Source organism: Taeniopygia guttata, chromosome 5 (assembly GCF_048771995.1).
Source record: "Taeniopygia guttata chromosome 5, bTaeGut7.mat, whole genome shotgun sequence".
Lineage (NCBI taxonomy): Eukaryota > Metazoa > Chordata > Aves > Passeriformes > Estrildidae > Taeniopygia > Taeniopygia guttata.
The window spans coordinates 62,999,582-63,025,255 of record NC_133030.1 but is presented as its reverse complement, the minus strand read 5'-3'; the positions used below and the strand labels follow the sequence as shown (position 1 = coordinate 63,025,255).

The window sequence follows — 25,674 nt, the reverse complement described above, 5'->3', positions numbered from 1 at the left end:
CCCCCAAGTGAGCTGGTGCCTCGTTCCACACCAGAGAGAGGTTTCCAGAATTCCCAGTGCACATGGATTTCTTACCAGCACCTTCGGAGTCGGAGGCAAACCATTGATTGCTGGTTTCTGTGGGAAGAAAAAAAGATCATAAAACCCCTCCTGTGCACTGCTCAGCTTGAGGACATGACAGTGACATCAGTCCCAGAGTCCCAATACCTACAGGGAAATCTCTCTTCTCCTTTTTCCGTGGCAGCTGAGGGATTTGTCCAGGTCCTTCTGCATTCTCCTCAATGTGTTTCAGCATCCCATTCCCATTGCCTGAAAAGGAGCCCAGACATGGTTTGCAGCTTATTTGACACAGTGAAATAGAAAATCTCTTCTCCCCTGTGCTGAGCTGCAGTGGAGGAGTGAGCTCTGACATTGCACAGCCACATCTCAGGGAGCTGAACCCTTCCCAGCACAGTGCCCACGCTGAGTTGCACACTTCCCGTTATCCAAACAATCCCTGGGACAAATCCCACTGAGAACAAAGCTGTGGCAAGGTCCTCCCCACACAATCATTGTTTTTCTCCTGTGGCAAGGTCCTCCCCACACAATCATTGTTTTTCTCCTGTTCCTGCAGGCAACACAGTAATGGCACTGACTGGCTGAGTGTCCTTGTTTTGGGAAGAACGTTCTCACCATGGCTCTAATAAGAACCACACATGGAAAAAGGAGAATTTCACCTCGTGACCAGCTTGTTTGAAGCTATTATCTACTGGGAACAGCTGTCTCTGGAAGCAATTCCTTTTCCAAGGTGCCAGGCAGCTTTAGGACAGGTGAGGCATTTACCCAGGTCGCTGTATCTGGCTGTGAGCAGTCCAGGGCTGCTGATGCTGCTGGTCATCCCCATGGGGCAGGAATCTGCCTGGGGCCCACAAACTGGGATGCTCTGTCTCCTGTGGGCTGCTGGGGCTCTGCTCTGGGACTCTGGGAAGTGTTTTATGGTCTGGCATCTGTTGTCATCAGGGAGGTTCTCCTCGGGGTAACTGTTCATCCTCGGCTGCAAGGAACCAAAGAGGGGAAATGTGAGGAACTGGGAATGGCAGCTGGGAAAAACAAACCTCAGACAAGTTGAATTTCAGTCAGACTGCTGCTACAAAAAAAAAATATATCAGCTTTTGAAATGTGTGTGTGATTTTGGGCACCACAATATAAGAAAGATAAATAGCTCCCTGGTGAGCATGGACAGGACCTGAGGGAAGGGCTGGAGCTGTGTCAGGGAGGATTTCAGGAAAGCTTCTTCCCCCAGAGGTGCTGGCACTGCCCAGGCTCCCCAAGGAATGGGCACGGCCCCGAGGCTGCCAGAGCTCCAGGAGCTGCCAGGGATGCCCAGGGTGGGATTGTTGGGGTGTCTGTGCAGGGCCAGGAGCTGCACTGGCTGATCCCTGTGGGTCTCTCCCAGCTCGGGAGATCTGTGGTTCTATAAAAATAAAACATCTGAGAGCAGAATCATTTCAGAGCTTCCTCTCTGATGGAGTATCACAGGCAGAATGCAGAACAAGAGGCCATCCCAGTCTGGCAGAATCCCTTAAATCCCACATTTCTCACCTTGGGAGGCAGTGGGGGTGGCCCAGCTCGCTTTAGTGTTGATCTGCAATGAGAAGGGCAGAGTTGTGCAGTTAAACCAAACCCAGAACTCCTGGAGGACTGGACATAAGATGAACCAGAGGCACAGGAAAGGCAGAGCAGAGCTTTGCACACACAGGGTTAAACTAGAAATGCAAGAGCAGGGGAGAAGCTCATTAATCTTGTTAGAAGTGTTGGTTTTTAATAAACTCCTGTTTTTTCATAAACAGCAATGTTACAGAGCAATCTGCAGGGAAGGATATTTGAAGACTGTAAATCAATTCAGGGACTGGATCTCAGGCTGGAGGGACTTTAGACAAGGGACTGGACTGACAGGACACGGGGGAATGGTTTTAAGCTGGAAAAGGGTAGATTTAAGTGAGATATTAGGAAGAAAATTTTCCCTGTGAGGGTGGTGAGGCCCTGGCACGGGATGCCCAGAGCAGCTGTGGCTGTCCCTGGATCCCTGGAAGTGCCCAAGGCCAGGCTGGACAGGGCTTGGAGCACCCTGGGACAGGGGAAGGTGTCCCTGCCATGGCAGGGGGATGGAACAAGATGATTTTTAATGTCCCTTCCAACCAAACCATTCTGGGATTCTGGGATTCCAGTTTGCAGCCTTGCTTTGGGATCAGACAAACATTGGGACACTTCAGATGTGCAGGACCATCCTGCCACAGCCAGGCCTTGCTCACGGATTCATCACCATAAAATCTGCTTTTATGTGCCAGGCACGTCCACAGGGACTCTGATAACTCAGGAAGGAGAGCAGGGGAGGAAGCAGAGCTTTGGGATTTCTCCTGAGGATCAGGGAAGGAGCCAAGAGAGCAGCCAGCCCTCAGTGGGTGAGTGGCAAAGCCTCCTGCAGCATTTTGAGGGAAGAGGCTTTGGGGCAGAGCAAGTGTACAGGAAGGAGATCCACTCACTCTTCAACATCTTCACTGCCATCTCCAAATTTTGTGAGCAGTCCCCTAAGGCAGAATGTTTATAAAATTAAGAGCTCAGCTCTGAGGTCGACACGTGCAACTCAACCCATCCCTGATGTCACTGAGTTTCACAACAAGCATCTCCCAGCCCTTTCCAAAACAAATAATTCTCTGCACCAAGTTCCACTCTCTAAGGTCCTTTCCTTCTCCTTATCCCCTAAAAATCACTGGATCTATCCTCCACATCATCACTTTTCACTTCCCTACCTGGAATTTTAAATATTGTTGAAATGTCTAACAACAGTACAATATAGAAAGAGAAAAAAAGAACAGAGGAAGTTACTGGGAGACAAATGAAGAAAAGCCTTTAAAGGGAAGTTTCCTTATTTATACATATGCACAAAAGACCCAGCTTGTTTCCCTCCACAGTGAGAATTTTTGTTTCAAAGCTACTCCAGGGACAACAAAAAAAGAAAAAAAATGTGACTAGAGGATCAAAGCAGCACTGAAAATATAACCTTTAAAGAAAAAAGCCCTGATAAAATTTTGCAAAATGACAATTTTTAGGCTGTGTCTTTAAAGGGCAATGACCAGGAAAACCCAGCCATATTTGGATTAATGTGAAATATCCCTGCAAGTCACTTCTGAGGGAAAGCAGCAGACAGTTGCCAACAGGAACTACAAAAAAAATTTAAAGGAGAAAAAGTCTTTCTTTTTGAAAGGTTCTTGTTGCCCAGAGCAGTTGTGGCTGGCCCTGGATCCCTGGAAGTTCCCAAGGCCAGGTAGGACAGGGCTTGGAGCAGCCTGGGATGGTGGAAGGTCCCTGCTCATGGCAGGGGGTGGAATTGGATGGGTTTTAAGGTCCCTTCCAACCCAAACCTTTCTGAGATTCTATGAAACATCAATAAAAAACCACCTCCACAAAGCAGGACATTTTTACAAAAGTAACTTTAAAATGGAAGGAACCAGTTCAGTCACCAGGTACACATTCTGCTGTTCCCCTTTCCAGTCAAACAATTCCTCAGTCAAAGATATCCCTCAGCATCCACTCTGAAAAAAGCCAAAGGGCATGAAAAGCAAGGAGCCCCCAGCACACATCCTCTCTGCACATCCCAGGGATTACTCACAACTGCTGGGACAGAGGAGTTATGCATTTCCTGTTTATCTTTCCAACTGGAAGTGGTTTCCAAGTGAGCAGCACAGATCCAGCATCCAGGACTGCTGTCCCTGCCCTCCTTGCCAATGAATCTGTACCCATCCATTGATTTACAGCCCTGGGAATGTTTGCTGCAGCTTCAGCACAGCCTGCTGCAGACAAAGCCACAGGACAGGATCAAATCCCTGGGTGCCTGTGCCAGGAGGAGCTTCCCTCCCTCCCTCCCTGCTCCTGGAGCCCACAGGCTGCAGCTGGCTGCAGAAAACCCTGCAAGGCTTCACTGCACAGCTCAGCAGGGTCACACAGCAAACCCAGGGCACAGGGAGGGGAGGGAAACAGGGCAGGGGAGAGTCAGAGCCCCAAAAAAGTTCAGTCCCAGACCCCCAGACTCCTGCTCCAACGAGACTGGGAGCAGGAAAACCAGGATGCTTAAAAAGGCTCAAATGCTGGCAGTCTCCCCCAGCTTTCCAGGGGGCTGTAATGTCAGCTGACAGCTTATGCAAGACTTTCATCTGCAGGAAAAAAAAACCAGAGAAATTCACTGTCTGCTGCTGAGTTCCAAATAAAGATGGGAAACAGGCTCTTTGAGCTGAGCAATGATTTGAGCCCAGATATCATCTTTGCCTACATCTGAACCTCCACACTCCTGGCTGCAAATCCTTTAAAGGCAGAATCCAGTTTTTAGCAGCAAAACAAAGGTACGCCTCTAAAAAAATCAGTCCTAACTTGGAGAGAGTTGTGCTCCTGTACTTCAGTCTGCTTTATCCCAGGGAAACCAGCTACAAACACATCTTTCCCCACAACATTTCACCCCAAAACACTCCATGGCTGGGTTATAAATTACCCCACAGCAGGAGTGGTGCAGTGTTACTGAGCTTGGTAAAACTCAACATTCAGAACTGGTTTCTCCTTCCCTTTCTGGAGTTCAGGGCTGTGCTCAGGCCTCGTCACAGGATGTCACAACCACAGCCACAGCTCAGAAGAGAAGTGTGAGGCCAGAGCAGGATCCTGAACTCAGCTCTGCTGCAGGAAATTCACTGTGGCTGTGTTATGTCACTCTCCTGGCCGTGCATTTGCACTTCACTTCCCACCTACAAACTTAAAACAAACTACTGGTGGTGGTTAAAAGAGATTAAAAGTCACCCTGCACGAGAATTGAAGGAGGGCTGCACACTGGGTAACATCTCCTTAATTTATCAATATGCAAGTGGATCAGGGCTTATGGTTTGATTTTTTTAACATAACTCATTTTTCTTTTACTTTCATAATAAGTCACAGAAATAAAAGCTGGTTTTATCTGTACTTACTTGTTGCTTCCATCAACAAAGGGATTCCAATGTGAAGCAAAGTCACTGCCAGCTGCCACAACCTGAAGATGCAGAAATTGTCATTTTATTTCCCCCCTGTCAAACTAAAGTATCTTAAAGTACCTTATCCACCACACACAAAGAGGCCTGAGGGATCCCCCAGCCCCAGAACAATCCACAAGCAGTAAAATCAAATTTCAAGGAGAAATAACATCTTACTATCTATAAAGCAATTATTGATAGCCTATTTTCTTCTCAAAGTTAAAAGCAGCACCTGGAAATGGTGTAATGTCCAGATCAAGCAGCAATAAGTAACAGCAAAACAAAAACTGATGGTGAAAAATCCAGTAAGGGTCATTTAGGGAACTTTAAAAATGTTTTTCCAGCAACCTGCTAAGGGTTGAACCACAAAATATTGAAGATTCAGTGGTTTTAATAAATAAAACTTATTTTATTTAATACCAAACTTGTTCTTACCATTTCATCCCGAGCTTCTGTTTCTTTCCGTAGAGGGGGCTCAAACTGCAGCTTATCAACTACAAAATAGAATAATTTCATAATTAATACACACAATCTTGCCCTGGGATCCTTTCAGTGCAGAGAAATGCAGGTAAGAACAGATGTAAATATTGTGTACACAACTCTGAATTTGCCTCTCAAATGAGCAGCACTTCACTATCAGCCTCATTGTTTGAGTGCTTGAATTTGCAAATATGAAACCCACAAGAAAGGCCAAAAGCAAATACTGAGTCACAAAAATGTAACTATTTAACCACTTGTCACTTTGAAATGCATGTGAAAGAGGAGGAGAAGGCTCTTCAAGAGCAAATTTCACAGAGTATGATGGAGCTGCCAGTATTGCTGCTACCAAAGGCTTTTGATCAAACCTGCAGATGAAACCATTTCTACCCTCAGCATTTCAGCTTACATCTATCAGAGTAAATAAACTAAACAGTAAAAGTAAATAAATAAACGAAGTAACTAAGTAAACAAACTACTATCAGAGTAGTTTATTAATATTAATATTAATTTTAGTTTTGAATAATTATTGTTGAAGATTCACATGCTGCTTCTCCAGAATTTGCTTCCCAAATGGAAAGAGATTTTTGGGAAACAACACCAGAGTCAAATCACCCCTCAAAAAAGGGGAAGCAAACCCTGGAGAAGCATCAATCTTCAACAATAATCACTCCAAATTATTGTAGATCTAAAAGCACATTTATGTCTACCACAGCACTCACAGTTGATCTCTGATGCTGTTCTCTCTGCCCGGATGTTCCTGTTGGTGGAGCGGATGGTGTGGCGGATCACGGAGTGAGGCTGCAGGGACAGCAGGGACAGGTGAGTTTTGGGGTTTTTTTAGTTTAGTTTTTACAGTTTTAAATTCCCAAAGCAAAGCAAAGCCATTGGAAGTGCCAGTTTTAACAAAAAGCAGAGAATAAAAATGATGTTCTCACCTCAAAATCGTCATCGTCGACTTCCCCATAGTGGGTATGGTTCTCGGGGTTGTTGACTTTGTCCAACAGCTCAACTGCTAAAGACCTGGAGAGACCAGGCTGCCCTACAAAGCTGTGCTGTAACCACAGGAAAAAACACAAAAAAAGAAGTTTTAATATGCAATTTATAGCTAACGTTCAGTAATAAACATTCAGTAGAGTTACTGATATTTTTTTTGTGCTTTCTGGAGGTTCACTGTTATTTTAGTGACTCCTTACTGCTGGATTTTCTGAGAACATCAATATGGAAGCACCACATTCTGGACCACTTGCAAATTAAACTTGAGTCAAACAAATAATTACACTTGAACTTCATTTTGTACATCAGTTGTTCAGAGCTTGGCAAAACACAGATACATCAAGAGCTGCTGAATTTTGGGAGTCAGGAAAGTCCAACTTCTACACAGCTCCAAGGCCGAGTTAGCCACTTGCAAGAAGGCCAAGGTTGAGAACATGAAGAAAATTTCTGTAATTGGTCAAAAATTGTAAAAAAATGTGTAAAAATACTGAACAAAATCCTAACAGCTGATCTATGTGTTTTCCCTTCAGATTTCATCACCTGAGTTATAAGAGTAAAGAAAATTGGTTTCCTACTAATCTGTTCCTCATTTTGAAGCAAAGGTCCCTTCCTGAGGTCACCAAAGGTCCCAAATTACTTACAGAGAGAAGTCTGTCTGCTGTCGGTCTCTTCTTTGGATTTTTTGTAAGTGCTATTTTGACAAAATTATGGAATGTTGCTGACCTTAAAGAAAAAGAGAGTTTATGGTGAATTTTTCAAGGCATTATTGATTTTAAGACAGTTGCTAAGCAGATTACAAAAGGGTGTGATGAAGCAGAATATTGTGCAGATATCAGGTTTGAATAATTACATTTCCAAGTTAACAAAATAAGGAAAAAACATATTTGATTCATGAAACTTGCATAGAAAACATTTTGGTACAGGAAACAAGCCAAGAATGGCACCAGAAATTTCTCACAGGGTAAAGAAACCAGGAAAGGATTAAACCATTACCTGTCCCAACAACAGGGGCAAGTGCCCCATGACAGGAATTAAAGGGAAAGGATAAATTTGTCTTCTAGAACATACAAAGAGCACCAAAGAAGGGTCTCTTCTTCAATAATAACAAATATTTTTTCCCCTTTCTCTATAAAATCTTAGAATGGTTTGGGTTGCAAAGGATCTTAAGGATCCTGTAATTCCAATAAAATATTGATCAAAGGAAGGAGCTCCACCTACCATTTTGCTTTTTCCTTTAGCTTTGGTGGTTGAAAATTACTTTTTGACATTAAAAACAAAGCCCTAAAGGGAAAGAAAGAATAATGATATAAAGTGATTAAAAAAAATAATTAATTTCATTCTAAAATCTAAATACTTTAACACTTTATGGTGAGAATCGTATTGGTGAAACAGGATTAGAATGGCACTGGGTTAAAGGAAGTATACAGGAAATCTGTTGATTTTATCTTTAAATATTTTTAGTGCCCTAATTCTGTTAAATATTAGGGTTTGGCTTCTCTAGTGGTTCCCTATCAGCAGTAAATGTGTCCCTGTTCTTCATCAGATTCTTGATTCTGGAATCTCAGAAGTGTTTGGGTTGGAAGGGACCTTAAATCCCATTTTGTTCCAACCCCCTGCCATGGGCAGGGACACCTTCCACTAGGTGAGGTGCCACCAAAAATGTAACAACTTCAACGTTTTCCTTATAATTTCCCTTCTATCTTAGGCTGGAAATGTGGGAGTGTGTTCTGTCCCCATCTGTCAGAGCTGGGGCAGTTCTCTGCTGTTCTTTGGGCAGTTTATTTATCTCTCCCACCACCAATCCTCCCTCCAGGAGATCTCTGCTGTTCATGGGCACTGAGTGTCCCTGCATGGCTGAGAAAATTCCATCATCCATGGGGAGATGCTCTGCCCAGGGGAGGAGCCAAACATTCCTACCTGGATACAATCTGACCTGACAGCAGCCTTTGCCCCCTGCATTCCCAGAGGAGCAGCTTTCTTCCCACTGCATTCCCAGAGGAGCAGCTTTCTTCCCCCTGCATTCCCAGAGGAGCAGCTTTCTTCCCACTGCATTCCCAGAGGAGCAGCTTTCTTCCCACTGCATTCCCAGAGGAGCAGCTTTCTTCCCACTGCATTCCCAGAGGAGCCCAGGCCCATCTCCCCCAGCCCTGGAGCTCTAGAGCCACCCTGGGATGGGGCTGCTGCCACCTCCCTGACCCACAGCCTGCCAGGGCTGCTCTGACTCTGCCAGTGTTTGTTTTCTGTTTTTTTGTACTATTGCATTTGTATTTTTAATTTTCCTAGTAAAGAACTGTTATTCCTGCTCCCATATCTTTGCCTGAGAGCCCCTTAATTTCAAAACTGTAATAATTCAGAGGAAGAGGGTTTGCATTTTCCATTTCAGGGGAGGCTCCTGCCTTCCTCAGCACACACCTGGCTTTTCAAACCCAGACACATTCCAAATGCAAGATTTCAGCAGATTGATGCCTTAAAGACAGACATGAAAACAGACAATCCTGACAATTCCTGCTGGGATTCAGGAAGGTGCTGGAGGCAGAGGAGCCCCCCAGGGCACAAACCTCATGGGGTGCAGGTCGAACATGGGTGGCTGCAGCTCTGCCAGCTCGATGGCAGTGATGCCCACGGCCCAGATGTCGCACAGCTGGTTGTACCCCCCGTTCTTCTCCACCGCCGCCACCTCGGGGGCCATCCTGCAAAACCAACACTTCCTTCAGGGTCTGCCCTCAAGGAGAATCACAACTGGGCACGTGCATAAAAAATAGAATTAAATTCAAAGAATTCACAGAATCACTGGGTTGGAAGAGACCTTCAAGATCATCGAGTCCAACCCAGCCCCAACACCTCAACTCAACCCTGGCACCCAGTGCCACATCCAGGCTTTGTTAAACACACCCAGGGATGGTGACTCCACCACCTCCTGGGCAGAACATTCCAGAACTTTATCACCCTTTCTGTAAAAACTTTTTCCTCATTTCCAACCTATATTTCCACATATATACATGTAAATAAAACTAAAAAAAAAATTACACGTATTTTTTATGTGTAATTTCTGGATGTCTGTGACAATGATTTATAATTTAAAATATCTCATATTCCCCCTCAAGAAAGTCAGAAGAGGGGTGGGGGGGAATGAGCAGGAGGAATAGAAATATTTTTATGTCTAATGGAGTAAGTTAAGGATTTTCTGTTCCAACTGGGTTTTGATCATTACAGAAATACTTAAAAAAATTTTATTAACACTTTAATAAAAATTTATTTCATAAAACTTAAATTTAAAATTTAAAAATTTAAAATTTAATTTATTTTTATAATCAAAACTTTATTAATACTTTAATTAATATTTTAAACGTTTTTATTAACATACACATAAAACATTACACACTAATTTAGGCTATACACTTATGATGATTCTATTTGTTTCAATATTATTCTACAAAGTATGTATTTCAGGGCTTTGGTGTTTTTTTTTTTTTTGTTTTTTGGTTTTTTTTTTCCTAAAGCTCTGGAAATATTTTGGATCTAAGGACCTAAGGACAATTAATGTACGTTTTTCATAATGGGTATAATATTTTTAAATATCTAAACACAAACTAAGGGACTCAAAATAAATGTGCTGAATACATAATAAAAACAAACAAGAAATACAGCAAAAATGTCAAATTAAAGAGCACAGTAAGGACACAAAGCACTCAAAAGCTCCTTATGGATTTAAATAAACATCTTAGGAGGGGGATGCAATTGGATAATCTCTGGACACAGAGGTGATGATTTGCATATGATTATTTGCATATGATTATTTGCATATCAAATGCTGCCTTGTGCAGACATTCATCAGTAGGGATGATTAAAAGATAGTCTGAAATCTGGTTTCCATTCTGCACAGAAATCAGAAAGACACTGTTTTAGTCACTAAAAATGTAAGGCTGAGAAACTAAATAACCATTGGTATCCCCCAAAAAGGGAAAATAATCTGCAAAAATAAATTTGGGAATAAACCCTGCCTCAAATATCAAGTAGCTTTTGTTACAGCAACAGATCAGCGCTTCCCAGATTTTTACCCTCTGGGCATTTTACTTGGAAGAAAGGGGATTTATGCAATTTCTACAGACATATGTGTGTGTTTGAGGATTTTTGGCATAAATAGGCTCAGCTTTGCAGCACAGCAATCAAAGTGGTTTCTTACCAGTAAGGGGTGCCAATAAAGGATTTCCTCTTTGCAATAGTGGCTGTTATTTTTGCTGCTACCCCAAAGTCAGCTGGAAAATAAAATCAAACCATCAGAGCCTTAGAAATCACAGTTGAAGACTCCAATCTTCCTGTATTATGAAAGAACAATCATGTGTCTCATGCAAATTAAAAATTCATTAAGGGAAACAGATAAAGATTAATAATAAGATCATTAATGTCTTCACTGACATGACTTCAAATCAAAGAGTTTTCTTTCTACATACAGTTCCACTCTTAGATTGTTTTTTACATCTCACAATACATCAACCAGAATTTTTGGATATTCAATTTAAGAGGAAAAAACACATTATGCCTTGGAAAAGGCACCTTTTGTGTGTTATTTATGGAGGAACTGTGATGGGGCATCTGTTCTCCACCCTGGAGACTCAGTCAAGGGGCCAATCATCCCTTGCCCTTTCAAACATCAGTTGGTCTTGCAGAGCCAAAAAATCATTTAAATCCATTTTATTTTGATTGATTGGTGGCATGAAAGCTGGAGGATGACTTGGGAAAATCCAAGCAGGCAAAAGGCAGGTACCACTGTGTGTGCCAAGTTTAATGCAGGGACTGGAATCTCCTCTCAGTGTCGAGGTTTTACTCCTGTTTTTTCCTTCTTTAAAAAGCTCTCCTTTCCCAACACAGCATTCCTGCTTCCCCACAGGGCTCTGGGGGCAAAGGTGCCCTGATTCCAGAGGGATGGTGACATCCCATGGCAGCTTTTCCCTGCAGATCTGGGAGTTTTCCTCTCCTCCCCCTTTGTGGAATTGCCCAACACCACACACCAGGATCAGATCCCACTTTTCCACAGGCTGCCCCAAACAGGGCATCCTCAAAGACTCTGAGGGATAAAAACTGACATCCAGGTAATGCCAGCCTGGCAAATTCCAAGAAAATCTGGGAGGTTTAAAGGCTCAGTGATTGAATAATAAAATTATAAATTATTTCTTGATAGAGTACAAAACTCATGTCCTACACAGCCTAGCCATGGACACATACTTTGTCATCACTTTCTATCTTCATCTATTGCCCCAAATAATCATGGCATCACTTAGGTTGGAAAAAACCTTTAAATTATAGAGTCCAGCCATTCCCCAGCACTACCCCATGTCCCCAAGTGCCACGTCCACGTGGCTCCATAAAGGAAATTAAATCCGTATTATAAAACTCAGGAAACTCACCCAATTTAACATCTCCATGGTCTGTTAGGAGAATGTTTGCACCCTAAAACAAAATGAATTCAAAATCTGATAAGGAATATTTTTTCCTGCACTTGGAACTGTAAGATAAATTTCTCAAGGTTCCAAGTTACCTTTATGTCTCTGTGCATTTTGCCCTTCATGTGTAAATAAGCAAGACCCTGGAAATAAAAGACACAACAAATTATTCTGCCATTTGTTAACATCCTACAAAGCCAATTCTATTTAATAAATTTAATCTTCTCAATAGATTTGATTTGTAAATGGAGACATTTGAGATTTGCAGATAAGGGATGCTTCATCTTTTATTTTTTGCTATCAGCAGTCACAAAATGAAAGAGAATTTTATTTATCTGGTTACAGTATTTTACCCCCACACATCATTAATTTACCACCACAGGGCAGACAGGCAGTTCAATATTTTAGGCAATATTTGCACTATATCGCACTAGAATTTCTTGGTGATTTTTATTTACAGTATGGAAAAGAACACGTTACCCTGGTTAATTTGTGTCTGCTTGATTCCCAATAAAAATGTTGGATTTGAAGCAATTTTCTGTCTCTATTTACATGGAATAAACACTTTATTGTGCACCTGCAGAAGTACAGTACCTGTAGAGTTTCTCTGCACACATAAGCAATTTGCAACTCTGAAAGAGGTCCTGTTACTGGAAATAAAGACACAAAAATTAAGTTTACAACACATAGATAAATAACACTGTGAAGCAGCCAGAAAGTGGTTTGTCCATGCCAAAGTTAAAGGCTGGTTTTACATGGTCTGTATTGTACATTGAGCTGAAAAGAGGGGTTTGTTTGCTGTTTTACAGAAAGGCTTTCTGTAAAAAAAACCCCAAACAGCCCCATCCCAGAGGACAATACCCACAGTGAGAAGAAAACCTGTTTTCACGGCATCTAATTATTATTTTACAAATGATTTTGTAGTACTCTGTTAGTGACAGGAAACTGAAAGTGACTTCTGCTAATATTTTAATATTAGAAATGGGAATGTCTCACATCAGGGACTGTCTAAGGGGCTTGGAATTGTTTTAAAGGATTTGTACTAAACAGTTGAAAAATAAAGCAGAAAGAGCTCAGGCATCCAAAACCTCAGTGTCATCATTTAAAGGCACAGCAAGTCCCCAGCTGTTTTTCCAACAACTCCAATAAATTATTCTAGAGCATCAACAACTCCAGATGAAACTTCAGGAAGAAAAACAATACAAGAGAGAGATGGTATTTCACAGGGGCAGGAATAAGAGTAATTTTCCCCCTTAAAAGATCAAATGTTGAGATTTCCCAATGAAAACTGCTTCCTCACCTCCTATCCAACTGTTCTGCCATGAAATGTCAAATATTAAATGTCAAATATTATGTCAATATTAAAATGTCAATATTATAAATATTAAAAATGCTGGTAACTATATCTGAAAAGTGCTCTCAAAATCTACTGACTGTAGCTAAAAAACACTGTTTATACCCCCAAAAAACCCCCACATCCAATACCACCCATTCCCTGCAGGTTTATTATGTATTTTTCTTTTTGCAGAAAGCTTCCAGAAGTAAAAAATGTGAAAATAATTGCCCAAATACCATGGTAAATGTCCTGGAGGGATCCCCCACCACAGTATTCCATGCATATCCACAGCTTCTCACGGCTACCAAAACAAAATTAAAACATAGGCATCAGAAGGTGATTGATCTGGATGAAGAACAGAATTAATCATCATAATTTAAATTATTTTCTATTAGTCTTAATCACTCTGTTAAACATACACATCATGATACATGACCAGCAGTTACACTGTTATTAATATAAATTCTCATGTTATCAATATAAAAATATTGATCTAAAAATATAAAAATATAATTTTCACCAGTCAAAACAAGAGTTTTGTTCCAAAGTCCCTGAGAAATATTTAAACATCATGAAACATTAAAGGTGTACTTTAACTCTGCAATAAAACACCTGAGGTTTATCTGCTATCAGCAAAATTTAGTGTGATTAAATATTGCACTAAACTCAGTGTTTCAATCTTAAATTGAAATGACCTCATTATATCTAAAAAAGTCTTCATGCCCCCCAAAATGTGGAATTATAAATTTGGCCATTTAGTTCCACTTGAGTCTATTTGGGCGGCAGGGATTATTTAAATGCAGCCCTCCAAGAAAAAGATGAAGTCTCAGAGAAAAAAGACCAAGCAGGCAAAGTGCAGATTGATATTCCCACAGAGCCAACTGATAAATGGCACAGCTGCACAGAAATGGAGAATATTCCCAGATTTCCTGTATGATATTTAATGAAAGGTGCAGGGAGCTGACAGCACCTTGGTTCTGCCTCTGTTACACCAGAACTGTGAAAAATGTTATTACCAGCAGCTCAGATTTTTAACTCCCCAGCCATACTTTCATAGGCCAGACAACTATAATTAAATAAAATATCCAAAGGCAATTCTGCTCTAGAGAAATAATGTGCTGCTTTTATATTAGAACTGATAAATGTGTGAGTAGGACTGGACATGGTGCAAGAGTCTCCAAGGGAAAAGTTCCTTTCAGTTCCTAGTGATAAAAATATTCCAGCCTTTTGGCCAGCAGAGAAAACAAAATATTAGTCACTTTTGTTTTTTAAAGACAACTTGGTTGGTTTAAAAAAAAAAAAAAAAAAGAAAAACCAAGGGCAATTCAACCTCTGGAAGAAGATTTAATGAGGATACAAGGACTAAACCAAACTGGGATTGTTTTAGGAGAGAACCAGCAGGAATATTGATATAAAAAGTGGGATTTACCTGAGATAACTCCCAAAATAGGCGACTATGTTGCAATGTTTGCATTCTTTAACCATATATATCTCTTGCTGGATCAGTGAGAAGTCATCTCCTGAAAAACAGGAAGCAGCCAGGGTTACATCATGAACGTTCAGAGGGCACTGGAGGGATGCACAGAATTTGGGAAAACATTCCAAGGGTCTGGAGCCCAGCCAAACCTTGAGCAGGCCAGCCCATCAGCCCAGCTGGATTCCTTGTGCTGTGCTTTGTGAGGTGCTGGATTTTGGCTTCTTTTTGCCACCTCTGTGGAGGTTGGGATTGAAGGCACTCGAGATGATGGTTCACAGTCAGGCTCAGATGTTTCCTAGTTTTTATCTCTGTTACAGTCTCACAAACCCTGAGTTCTGCAGCACTTCATTTTAATAAACCAAAAATGGAGCCCCATCTCTCTCTCTACAAGGCCTTTTAAGGGTAAACTGTCCAATTAAGAAATGACACCTCAATTATTTTCACTTTTATCCCAATAACCAACATGGCCTGCAATGTGGACTTTTTTATCCAATTACACAAAAACACCCAAACCCATGGAGATGAAGGTGGAGAAGAAGGATCAGCCTCCACCCTAAAACCTCCATCTTGCTTTATATCTATTACTATATTCTAAACCCTTAAACTCTGAGTTTTCCACCCTGTGATATCACACACTTCTATTCAAATCCACACCCACAATCCCAGCTCTGCCATTCCATTCTGGAAGCTTCTCCACGGCCTCAGGTCAATGCAGATTTCTCTTGGGGGTCAGAGTCTGTCAGCACAGAAAATCTGAAATTCTCAGCACCCAGAGCTCCAACAGTGAGGCACAAATATTTTTTGAAGACCAAGAGAGCAGGGCTTGCACAAATATTTCTTGAAGACCACCAGAGCCGGTGGCCTGAGAGTGACCACAAGTTCAGAGGGCTCCAGGAAAGCAGCACAGGGATCCAGGGAGGGATGGGAGTAAATTCAAATTTTACTTTTCAATCTTTGTTTGCATCCAGCTGCTCCCAGCACAAGGCTCCCAACAGTGAGGATTGCTGAATTCCAGAGCCTGGAAAGAGTGGAGCCCACGTTCCACAGGCTGGTTATGAGGAATATTTCATTCCCAAGGGACATGGATGGAGCATATGAGCCTGCACGCCCACTCAGCTGACTCAGAGCTCAGGAGGGGGGGTTGAGTGATTTTGCACACTGGCACATCCTAAATATCTTTTTTTTTTTTTTTTTTTTTTTTTGAAAAACAAGGATCTACTAAAAAAAATCATTATGAGCAGGGCATGTTTATGCCACTTTAACATAAAAGGGTAATTTTTTTATAAATTAAAAAAGCAATTATTTCAGATATATAATTTCTGTTTGTATTTACAGGAATAATAAATCCCCTCGAGAGAATTTCCAAGCAGAAGATATTCTCCCCAGAATCCTGAACTCAAACTCTGCAGCTCTGCTTTCATTATTTTATAGATTATTAACTTTTTTCATCATTTGGCATGGAAGGACCAGGGGAAATGGCTTTAAAGTGAAGAATGGGACATATTGATGGGATTTTGGGAAGGAATTCCTGGCAAGGCTGGAATGGGATGAGCTTTAATGTCCCTTGCAACCCAAATTATTCTGGGATGTTTACTTTTGTTTCAAGTTTACCCAGTAAAATTCCCTCCTATATAAAAGTCAGAGATGTCCAACCCAGAAAACATGAAGAGCTTCATCCTGCTCCCTTTAATTTAGATGATTTTGACAAGTCCAAGAGGATTCAAGCACTGGTGTAAATTGAATTCTTCATGTGTTTATTTAAGTAGCAGCACAGCTAATATTTTTAATAACCTCTTTTAAACTAGATGTTTATATTTTCTGAGCTTTGAGGCAGCTTCCCTGAGAACAATGTTGCTGGCAACAGAAGTAGGAGTATGTTATGAAAGAAATTATCACAACCTTTATGTCTCAGTGACTGCCAGGCTTTTATTTAAGAAAATAAGTTCAAAATACAAAGGTAAAAGGGAACCCACTCACAGGAATCCAGCCCTGACTAATTTAAGTAAATTCTCACAGGCTTCTTGATTTTAAACTATATGAAGAAACACGTCACTGGGGCAGGAAAACAGTAGTAGAGAAGTTTCAAATTCAAGAGCCTTTTATAAACATCAGTAGTATTTTTTTAACCAATGAAAAAGGGAAAAGGCAACACAATTTCAATAAAATTAGCACAGATTTCACACTGGGCTTGGTTTAGGGGTTCCCTGCAGCTACAGCTTTGGTTGGATTCACATATCCTGCTCACTGTCAGTGAAGGATTCCTGAGTTTAGAGAATCATGGAATGGGTTGGGTTGGAAGGGAACTTAAATCCCACCCAAGGCCACCCCTGCCATGGCAGGGACACCTTCCACTATCCCAGGTGCTCCCAGCCCCAGTGTCCAACCTGGCCTTGGGCACTGCCAGGGATCCAGGGGCAGCCACAGCTGCTCTGGGCACCTATGCCAGGGCCTGCCCACCCTCCCAGCCAGGAATTCCTTCCCAATATCCAGCTTAAATCTACCCTCTCCCAGTTTAAAGCCATTCCCCCTTGTCCTGTTCCCCCAGACCCTTGTTCAAAGTCCCTCTCATTCATTTTTATAAGATTCTTTAATTCAAGTTTAAATCTCATTGGTTCATTCCTCCCATTTCTCCAACAAACTTCCTGAAGGAAATAGTTGAACTCTCACAGACAACTGGAGCATTTTCAAACTACTCAAGCATTTTTAAGAAAGTCAAATCTAAACAAGGTTGAAAGCAAAATCCTCCCAACCCACACTGAAAAAATTCCTTCTATCTCCACTATGCGTTGTCCATGAACTCAGCGGATCCAATGCCAAATCCAAGTGGCCTCTTCAAATCAAAGAATCCTTGAAATGCCAGCTGCAGCCTTTCAGCACAGCTGAATCCTGACCTGTTGGAACCCTGAGAATTGCTGAGAATTTCAGACTTTCTGTGCTGACAGACTCTGAGCCCCAAGAGAACTCTGCATTGACCTGAGGCCGTGGAGAAGTTTCCAAAATGGAATGGCAGAGCTGGGATTGTGGGGGTGGAGTTGAATAGAAGTGTGTGATATCACAGGGTGGAAAACTCAGAGTTTAAGTTTTCAGGATATAGTAATAGATATGGAGCAAGATGGAGGTTTTAGGGTGGAGCTGATCCTTCTTCTTCCCCTTCTTCTCCATGGGTTTGAGTGTTTTGTGTAATTGGATAAAAAAGCCCACATTGCAAGGCACTGGTGGTTGGTAATTGGGTTAAAAGTGAAAATAATTGAGGTGTCATTTCTTAATTGGCCAGTTTACCCTTAAAAGGCCTTGTAGAGAGAGAGATGGGGCTTAATTTTTAGTCTATTGAAGTGAAGTGCTGCAGAACTCAGGGTTTGTGAGACTGTAACATTGTCCCGGGTTGTAAGATATGTGTGTATTCTATTGTCATCTGTCAGAGCTGGGGCAGTTCTCTGCTGTTCTTTGGGCAGTTTTCTTTATCTCTCCCACAGCCAATCCTCCCTCCAGGAGATCTCTGCTGTTCATGGGCACTGAGTGTCCCTGCATGGCTGAGAAAATTCCATCATCCATGGGGAGATGCTCTGCCCAGGGGAGGAGCCGAGAATTCCTACCTGGATACAATCTGACCTGGGAACAGCACAGCAGCCTTTGCCCCCTGCATTCCCAGAGGAGCAGCTTTCTTCCCCCCTGCATTCCCAGAGGAGCAGCTTTCTTCCCCACTGCATTCCCAGAGGAGCAGCTTTCTTCCCACTGCATTCCCAGAGGAGCAGCTTTCTTCCCCACTGCATTCCCAGAGGAGCAGCTTTCTTCCCACTGCATTCCCAGAGGAGCAGCTTTCTCCCCACTGCATTCCCAGAGGAGCAGCTTTCTCCCCACTGCATTCCCAGAGGAGCAGCTTTCTCCCCACTGCATTCCCAGAGGAGCAGCTTTCTTCCCACTGCATTCCCAGAGGAGCCCAGGCCCATCTCCCCCAGCCCTGGAGCTCCAGAGGAAAACTCCCCCCTTGTGCAGGATCCTGCTCCAGCAGAAGCACAGCTGGCACTGCAGGAGGGCTGAGCCACCCTGGGATGGGGCTGCTGCCACCTCCCTGACCCACAGCCTGCCAGGGCTGCTCTGACTCTGCCACTGCTTTGTTTTGTATTTTTTTGTACTATTGCATTTGTATTTTTAATTTCCCTAGTAAAGAACTGTTATTCCTGCTCCCATATCTTTGCTTGAGAGCCCCTTAATTTCAAAATGATAACAATTCAGAAGGAGGGAGTTTACATTTTCCATTTCAGTGGGGGCTCCTGCCTTCCTCAGCACACACCTGGCTTTTCAAACCCAGACAAACAGAGATAAGAACTAACAAACATCTGAGTCCTAACAAAAAATACCATCTCACCATTTAGTCCTGACCCTGGCAAAAAGAAGCAAAGACTCCACAGTGCCCCATGTGAAAATCATGGTTGAGAAGCTTCCCCAAAAGAGCAAAACCTTGCAGCAGCAGCTGGAGCTGAGCGTGGATCGTGCTTCCCAGTGCCAAGGCAGTTCTAGGAACCATGACTAATGGGGGAAAATTGAAAGGAATGAAGATTTTTGGGCTAGAAGAGGACTGACAGGGAAAAGATAACAACCTTCATGCACATAAAAGATAGCAGGGAAGTGGGGAGAAGGGATAATCTGTCTCCAGTTTTACAACAGGACAATTAGCAATGGGCTTAGATTGCCTTAAGCTACATTTCCTGGACAGATGAAAAGGTTTTTTCCTAACTGAAGTAATATCAGGGATGGGAATCTGGGATGTTTAAAATTTCCAACTTTTTTTTTGTTGAAATTTCCAACAAATGGAAAAAAAATAAAAAAAAAAAAAAGAAGAAAACACTCAACAAAACCCACCAGGAGTGACTTGGAATGATGCTGCCTGTAGTAAAGGGAGCCAGCAAAGATGATCTTGTGATTTGCTATTTATAAATGAAGAATTCATGCAAGAAATGGAGGTTACTTACGGAGAAATGGGGGGAAAAGGATTTGGAAGAGAAAGAAGAAAGAAGACAGGGAGCTGATAGAGAAGTAGCAAACAGATGGAAAGAAGAGAAGTTATCCATGAGAAAAATTTGGCTAAAATATGGAGGAAATGAGAAATGATTCTGAAAGATGAGACAGAGAGATAGGAGAGAAGATGTATAGTTGCTCAAAGATTACAAGAATGAATACAAAACAAACTAATTCAGAGTTTCCAGGCAGCTGGAGTATTACTCTTGGCAAAAGACACTGGAATAGGACAAAAATTAAATATCCTTGGATAGCAGGAAAAAAAGCAGACAGAATTTGTAGAAAATACTTCATTGAGAGGGAGACAACAAGATAAAAAGAATTAGACCAAAGGTGACAAAATATCCATACAAAAAAGTCTGGTTTAGCAGTCAGGCATTTGATGGTGAATAACAGGGAATTGGGAAAATTGGGTTTTGCTTGCTCACGTGTTGGCAGTTGTGGGATGTGTGGCACAGCAGGCGGGAACAGCCATCAAGGGAATGCTGCAAAGTCTGAGGCTGAGCAGGCACTGAGCCTCTGCAGCCTCCTCTGCTGTGGGGTTTTACCTCTGCAGAGAGGGACACAGCCCCACAGTGGAATATTCTCCTTGGACAGCACAAGAGGCTGCTTGTCCCCAGCTGCCAGGACCCTCCCCCTGTCGTGGGGGTGGGATCTGAGCCCATCCCAGCAGCTGAGCAAGGTAAGGGCTGGTAAATTCATGATAAATCCAAATTTAAATGGGAGATCATGGAGGAAACTGGTGGCACACCAACAGCTGTGAATTATTCTACTTGCAGAGCTCACCTGTGTGAGAGGCTGGGATGGCAGGGAATGTTCTCCTGGAGAGGAGGAGCTCCAGGCAGAGCTCAGAGCCCCTGGCAGGGCCTGAAGGGGCTCCAGGAGAGCTGGAGAGGGACTGGGGACAAGGGATGGAGTGACAGGACCCAGGGAATGACTCCCACTGCCAGAGGGCAGGGATGGATGGGAATTTGGGAATTGGGAATTCTTGGCTGGGCTGGAATTGCCAGAGCAGCTGTGGCTGCCCCTAGATCCATGGCAGTGCCCAAGGCCAGGCTGGATGGGGCTTGGAGCAGCCTGGGACAGTGGGAGGTGTCCCTGCCATGGCAGAGGTGGCACTGGATGATCTTTAGGTCCCTTCCAACCCAAACCATTCCATGACTCTGTGATTCTATGCAAAGCTGGAATGTAGAGAGATCCTGCCAAGTGTTCCTGGATGGAGAGCAGCTGTACCCTGCACCCTGCAGCACGGGAAGGCTCTGCTGGCTCCCGTGCCCACCACACAGCACTGCTGGGCCTTTGGGCATTCCTGATCCTGATGGGTTTTAGTCAAGTTTATTCCTGCACATATTTTCATGTGCTCCACTGCTTTGAGTGGTCCCATCCCGCAAGAAGACCCCAGGTCAATTGTCACAACAACCCCTGGGAAGAGCTGTGACTTCTTGGGTGAGAAACTCCTGGGTTTTGTTTTAAATTGGTTTATTCTGCATCACTTCTGAGCTGCACCACGGAGCTGGTGCTGTGTGGGAGCTGGAGCAGAGGGAGGAGAGAAGTGGTGGCACTCAGAGACAGCCCAGTGTCACCAGAGGGTGGGACAGAGGCACATTTGAAGAGACCAGACCTTCAAGGTGCAGCACTCCTGTCCAATCCCTCACAGTCCCCACCACGCTGATGGACATGGAGATGTGACTCCCAAACCTCCCCAGGCAGCTTGACCTGGGATTTTAATACTATAACGAAGATGTGGGATTTTTAATACTATAATTAACATTTGTAATTTGAAAATTAGATGACATTCAACAAGAGGATTGGAGGGACACTTGCAAGGGACACTGAAGGACAAAGAGTAGGGTCACACCACTGCAGCCTCTGCTGGGACCATTCCTCAAACATTTCTTATTTCAACAACCTGATTCCCCAAACAAGGAGAGGAATCCCTATGGGAATGACAACTCTCTGCCCCAATCCACAAACTCCCCAGCCAGACAACATCCACAGCTCCTCTCCAGCTCTCCTGGAGCCCCTTTAGGCCCTGAAGGGGCTTGGAGTTCTCCCTAGAGTCTTCTCCTCTCCAGGGGAACATTCCCAGCTCTCCCAGCCTCTCACACAGGTGAGGTCTGTGCTGACTTCCCAACATCCCTGTGCTCCAACAGATCCCAGTCACTCACTCCAAACCACTCTCCTGAACCTCAGGAAGGTTCTGGCTGTGCTGATAAAAGGGATGGCTTTCCCAAAATGCAGGATCTTTCATCCTGTTTTATCCATATCTTCTATAGAAGTTTTGTTTATATGCTGTTTTATCCAGCCTGCTTTTCATAGGACTCATGGAAACCTGCAGTCCAACAGAAAGAATTTCAATTCCCCAAACTTGAAACTCAAGAAACTTGATTCCAAGCAGGGAACAGCTATTTGGAAACAGTTATGTTTCCACCAGCACATTTTCCTGCTGGGCATGGAGCTGCCAACTACTAAGCACTGATGGTCCTCATTATCTCTCTGCTGATACAAAATATTTCTGATGGTGATGTGCTACCACAAGCCCCACAGCGAGAAGCACACCCGAGTTTGGAGTGAGTGCTCCAACACCACAACAATTTACCTGTGGATTTTTTCTTCTGCCCTGCCTGGGTCCTTTCAATGAGCAGCCTCTCAAGATATAATTGGTAATTAAACATATATAATTGTTATTGCCCAGAGAAGCTGTGGCTGTCCCAACCCTGGAGTGTCCAAGGCCAGGTTGGACAGGGCTTGGAGCAGCCTGGGAATGTGGAAGGTCTCCCTGCCCAGGGTAGGTGTGGGTTGGATGATCCTTAATGTCCCTTCCAACCCCAACCATTCAGGGATTCTGAGATTCCTCTCTCTTAGCAGTTTCTTCTCCTCTCTCCTTGCCTTACTTACCCACTGTTGTACAGCTCAGTCTTTGATCTTCACTCTCCCTTTTCACTGTTGCTATTTTTCTTGATGTATTTTGCCAAATGATGTGTTCTCCTAATTCACCCCAGGTGTCACACTCTGCATTACTTTCCAACTCAAATGTGGGACTTTGCAGCTTCTTCCCTACTTGTAGCACTTCCTTCCCCCACTACAATCCCTTCTGTCGACTTTCCCAATCCCAAAAACTCTGTCTTAAGTGAAAACTTGCACTACCTGGGTCCTGCTCTGGATCCACACATTTCTTAAGAAGGACAGTGGATTATTATTCATTATAAGGATGCAAAATAAAATCTGACCCCATTTCAACAAGGTAAGTATGATTAAAATTCTGGGCACTGTAGATTTCCAGTCCACACTGCCTCTGCTTTTCTCTGGGTGGGGTTGAGCAGTTTTGAGGCTCCGGCAGCACCACATGGGACATGGAATGGCACACACAGGCCATGTCCAGCCTTTAATGGCTCTGGAACTCCTGGAACCTCAGGAATTCAGCCCCAGACACGATCCCAAACCCAACCAGGCTGCACGGCACGAGGCATGGAAGGTGTGTATGGTAATGAGAAGTTATTTTCATATTTCTTCAACCCCAGGTGCGGTGCTGCCAATAATGCTTCAAGCCCAGCAGGCTTAGTTTAAATCAGCCTCAGGCTTAGTTTAAATCAGCCTCAGGCTGGTTCTTCTCCATAGCTCATGTCACCTTTGGGGAATTCATTGTATGGGAAATAAGGCTGCCTTGCCTGAGTCCCCAAAGGCCCTGGGCTGACAGGGCAGCTCTGCCGTGCTGCTCTCGTGGTCCAGAGGGGCCAGACCCCCTTGTGACCCTGACTCAGCCCTGTGGCCCAGCTCCTGTGTGGAAAATCCCCTTCCTGAGCTGGCTGAACCATGGGATTCCACACACACCTCATGAAGCAGAGCTGGCTTGGAACGCACCGAGCACATCTCACACCTCTGCACGACTCTGCCTCCTACAGCTCCCTGTCCAGTTCCACATCCAACTTGAAACAGGTAACTGCCTATTTCTGGGATCTCAAATGGAAAATGCAATCATTGGAGCAAAAGAAACCCCAAAAACCCAGCAGTGAGAGTCTTCTGTAACCTCGCAGAAGGTTCTGAACACGACAGAGGGCATTTATCATAACAGCGGTATTTAAAACAGACATTAGCATATTTAAAAATACTTTTTATGATATTCTCCCAGGGAGAAAGTTCCGTGGCTGAAAACTCCACTGGCAAATAGTTCCCTCTTTGTATTGAGTCCCCTCTAGATTCATCTGCTAAACCCATAGAAGGAAGAGGCTTTAGTGTTTCAGACAGTTTTGGCTGCTATGCTGCTGAGTACAGTTGGACTCGTTTCTGAAATAGAATTGGCTCCCAAATTATTTGAAGCATTTGTACTCAGGGAATGCTGGGAAATGTCATTAGCGTGCCATAATACTTTTGCCTAATGCTCTCCAAAGTCTATGCCAAAAAAGAAAAACCCAAAAAAACAGAAAAGGAAAAAAAACTATTTTGACTCCAAGTGACTGTGGGAGCAGACCTAGAGAACTGCCCCAAATTCAAATAAATTACTGACAGCAACTTGCAAAGCTGAGTTTGTTTTCTTTGTCTGGAGAAGAGACAAAGGTAGGAGTTGATGAAATAAAATAAATACAGATCCATGCTGGGATCTGTTTCCAGCTCTTTTTGGGTACTCACTCACTACCTGCAGGAGATGAGGAAGGAACAGGAACAAACCAGGACTCACCCCTGCCATGCCAACAGTATCCTGAATCTCCTCAAATCCTGCTTTTTTTCTGAGTGCAGTTCCTTCAGCTTTTATTCAACACATCCCTCACCTCCTCTGGAGCACTCTCTGCTTCAGAGTCTTTTGCTCCCAATTCCCCTGTCTATGGATTAATCAAGTGTTGAGTTTTGAGCTCTTATTAATCAGCTAATTAATTGCCATCTATGAGCCTCCTCCTCCTCTCCAGAAGATGCAGTATATACCTCCCAAGCCTATTTCTCCACTCTCTAATTTAGGAAATTTATTATTAATTTTATTCCAGCAGTGCCCTACTGTGTGAAAGGAACTTGTGCTGGTGTTTGGAGGGGCTGCCCTTCCCAGGAAACCACCACAGGGAATTTCAACAGTTCCTGACCTGGTCCAGGAATTGGTAGTGTCCTGCAATTTACAGTCTTCAGAAACTACTCAAAACCCCTAAAATCAGTCAGAAAATTGAAGTGTGTAGCAGCCAATGAATAATTTCTTTAAAAATCTGAGTATTTCAAACATGAGAACTGAAAAAGGAGTAAGTAAATAAATGCTGTGAGTTGTCCTTAAAACCAAGCACCCAACAAGATCCCTGCTAGGAGGCTGTGGGTGTACATGAGATGGATGGAGATCAGGTTGGCAACATTTAAAAGAAGATGGATTAAAAAACCAAACCAAAACAAACCAGAAAAAAATAGCTTCCCTGTGATGATCAGACCAATATAATTAAACACAAGACATGGTCATCAGTGCTAATTAAAATTGGGGCCAGAGTTTTGCATTTATCACTGTAGGGCTTAAGAAGCAGTGGACAAGGAAAGGCAGAACCAGCTCCTCCCTCAGTTCTATCAACAGAGGATTCAGCCCCTGCTTCACTTCAGCTTCCAAAACAGTTCTTCAAATTCAGAATAAAACCAGATACACTTCATTTGGATTAGCTGCAGTGACACAGTGCTGGAGGAAGCTTCTCACCAAGGCAGCACTGGGTTATTATTGTCCCTTTTCTGTCACAACAGCAGTGCTGCCTCACCACAGCCCTGCTGCGGAGAGTGGTTGGCTCTCCACAGCCCCACTGCCCCAAACTCTGGCCACAGCAGCTCACACAGGGTTTGAGGGATTGTCCCTGTGTCCCCACTGCCTAATTAACCTTATCACTGCAGCCACCTAATAAACCCAGGCCTGCTCTGCCAAGGGGGCTGAGCAGTCACAGTCACCCAAAGGCA

At 43.3% G+C, this 25,674-nt stretch overlaps 1 protein-coding gene across 1 annotated transcript in view; it reads right to left on the bottom strand.

Annotated features, from left to right (window-relative positions):
• Positions 1 to 25,674, bottom strand: part of MAP4K5 (mitogen-activated protein kinase kinase kinase kinase 5) — a 60,797-nt gene that overhangs the window by 14,231 nt on the left and 20,892 nt on the right. The window contains exons 3-19 of the mRNA XM_012574151.5: positions 14,707 to 14,797; positions 13,514 to 13,578; positions 12,536 to 12,591; positions 12,037 to 12,084; positions 11,906 to 11,948; positions 10,684 to 10,756; positions 9,059 to 9,190; positions 7,719 to 7,781; positions 7,142 to 7,223; positions 6,443 to 6,559; positions 6,227 to 6,305; positions 5,463 to 5,521; positions 4,986 to 5,047; positions 1,582 to 1,624; positions 823 to 1,033; positions 212 to 309; positions 76 to 117 (exon numbers count right to left, since the gene is read on the bottom strand). Coding sequence (XP_012429605.2) covers positions 76 to 117; positions 212 to 309; positions 823 to 1,033; positions 1,582 to 1,624; positions 4,986 to 5,047; positions 5,463 to 5,521; positions 6,227 to 6,305; positions 6,443 to 6,559; positions 7,142 to 7,223; positions 7,719 to 7,781; positions 9,059 to 9,190; positions 10,684 to 10,756; positions 11,906 to 11,948; positions 12,037 to 12,084; positions 12,536 to 12,591; positions 13,514 to 13,578; positions 14,707 to 14,797 — 1,364 coding nt within the window. The remainder of the gene's footprint in view (positions 1 to 75; positions 118 to 211; positions 310 to 822; positions 1,034 to 1,581; positions 1,625 to 4,985; positions 5,048 to 5,462; positions 5,522 to 6,226; positions 6,306 to 6,442; positions 6,560 to 7,141; positions 7,224 to 7,718; positions 7,782 to 9,058; positions 9,191 to 10,683; positions 10,757 to 11,905; positions 11,949 to 12,036; positions 12,085 to 12,535; positions 12,592 to 13,513; positions 13,579 to 14,706; positions 14,798 to 25,674) is intronic.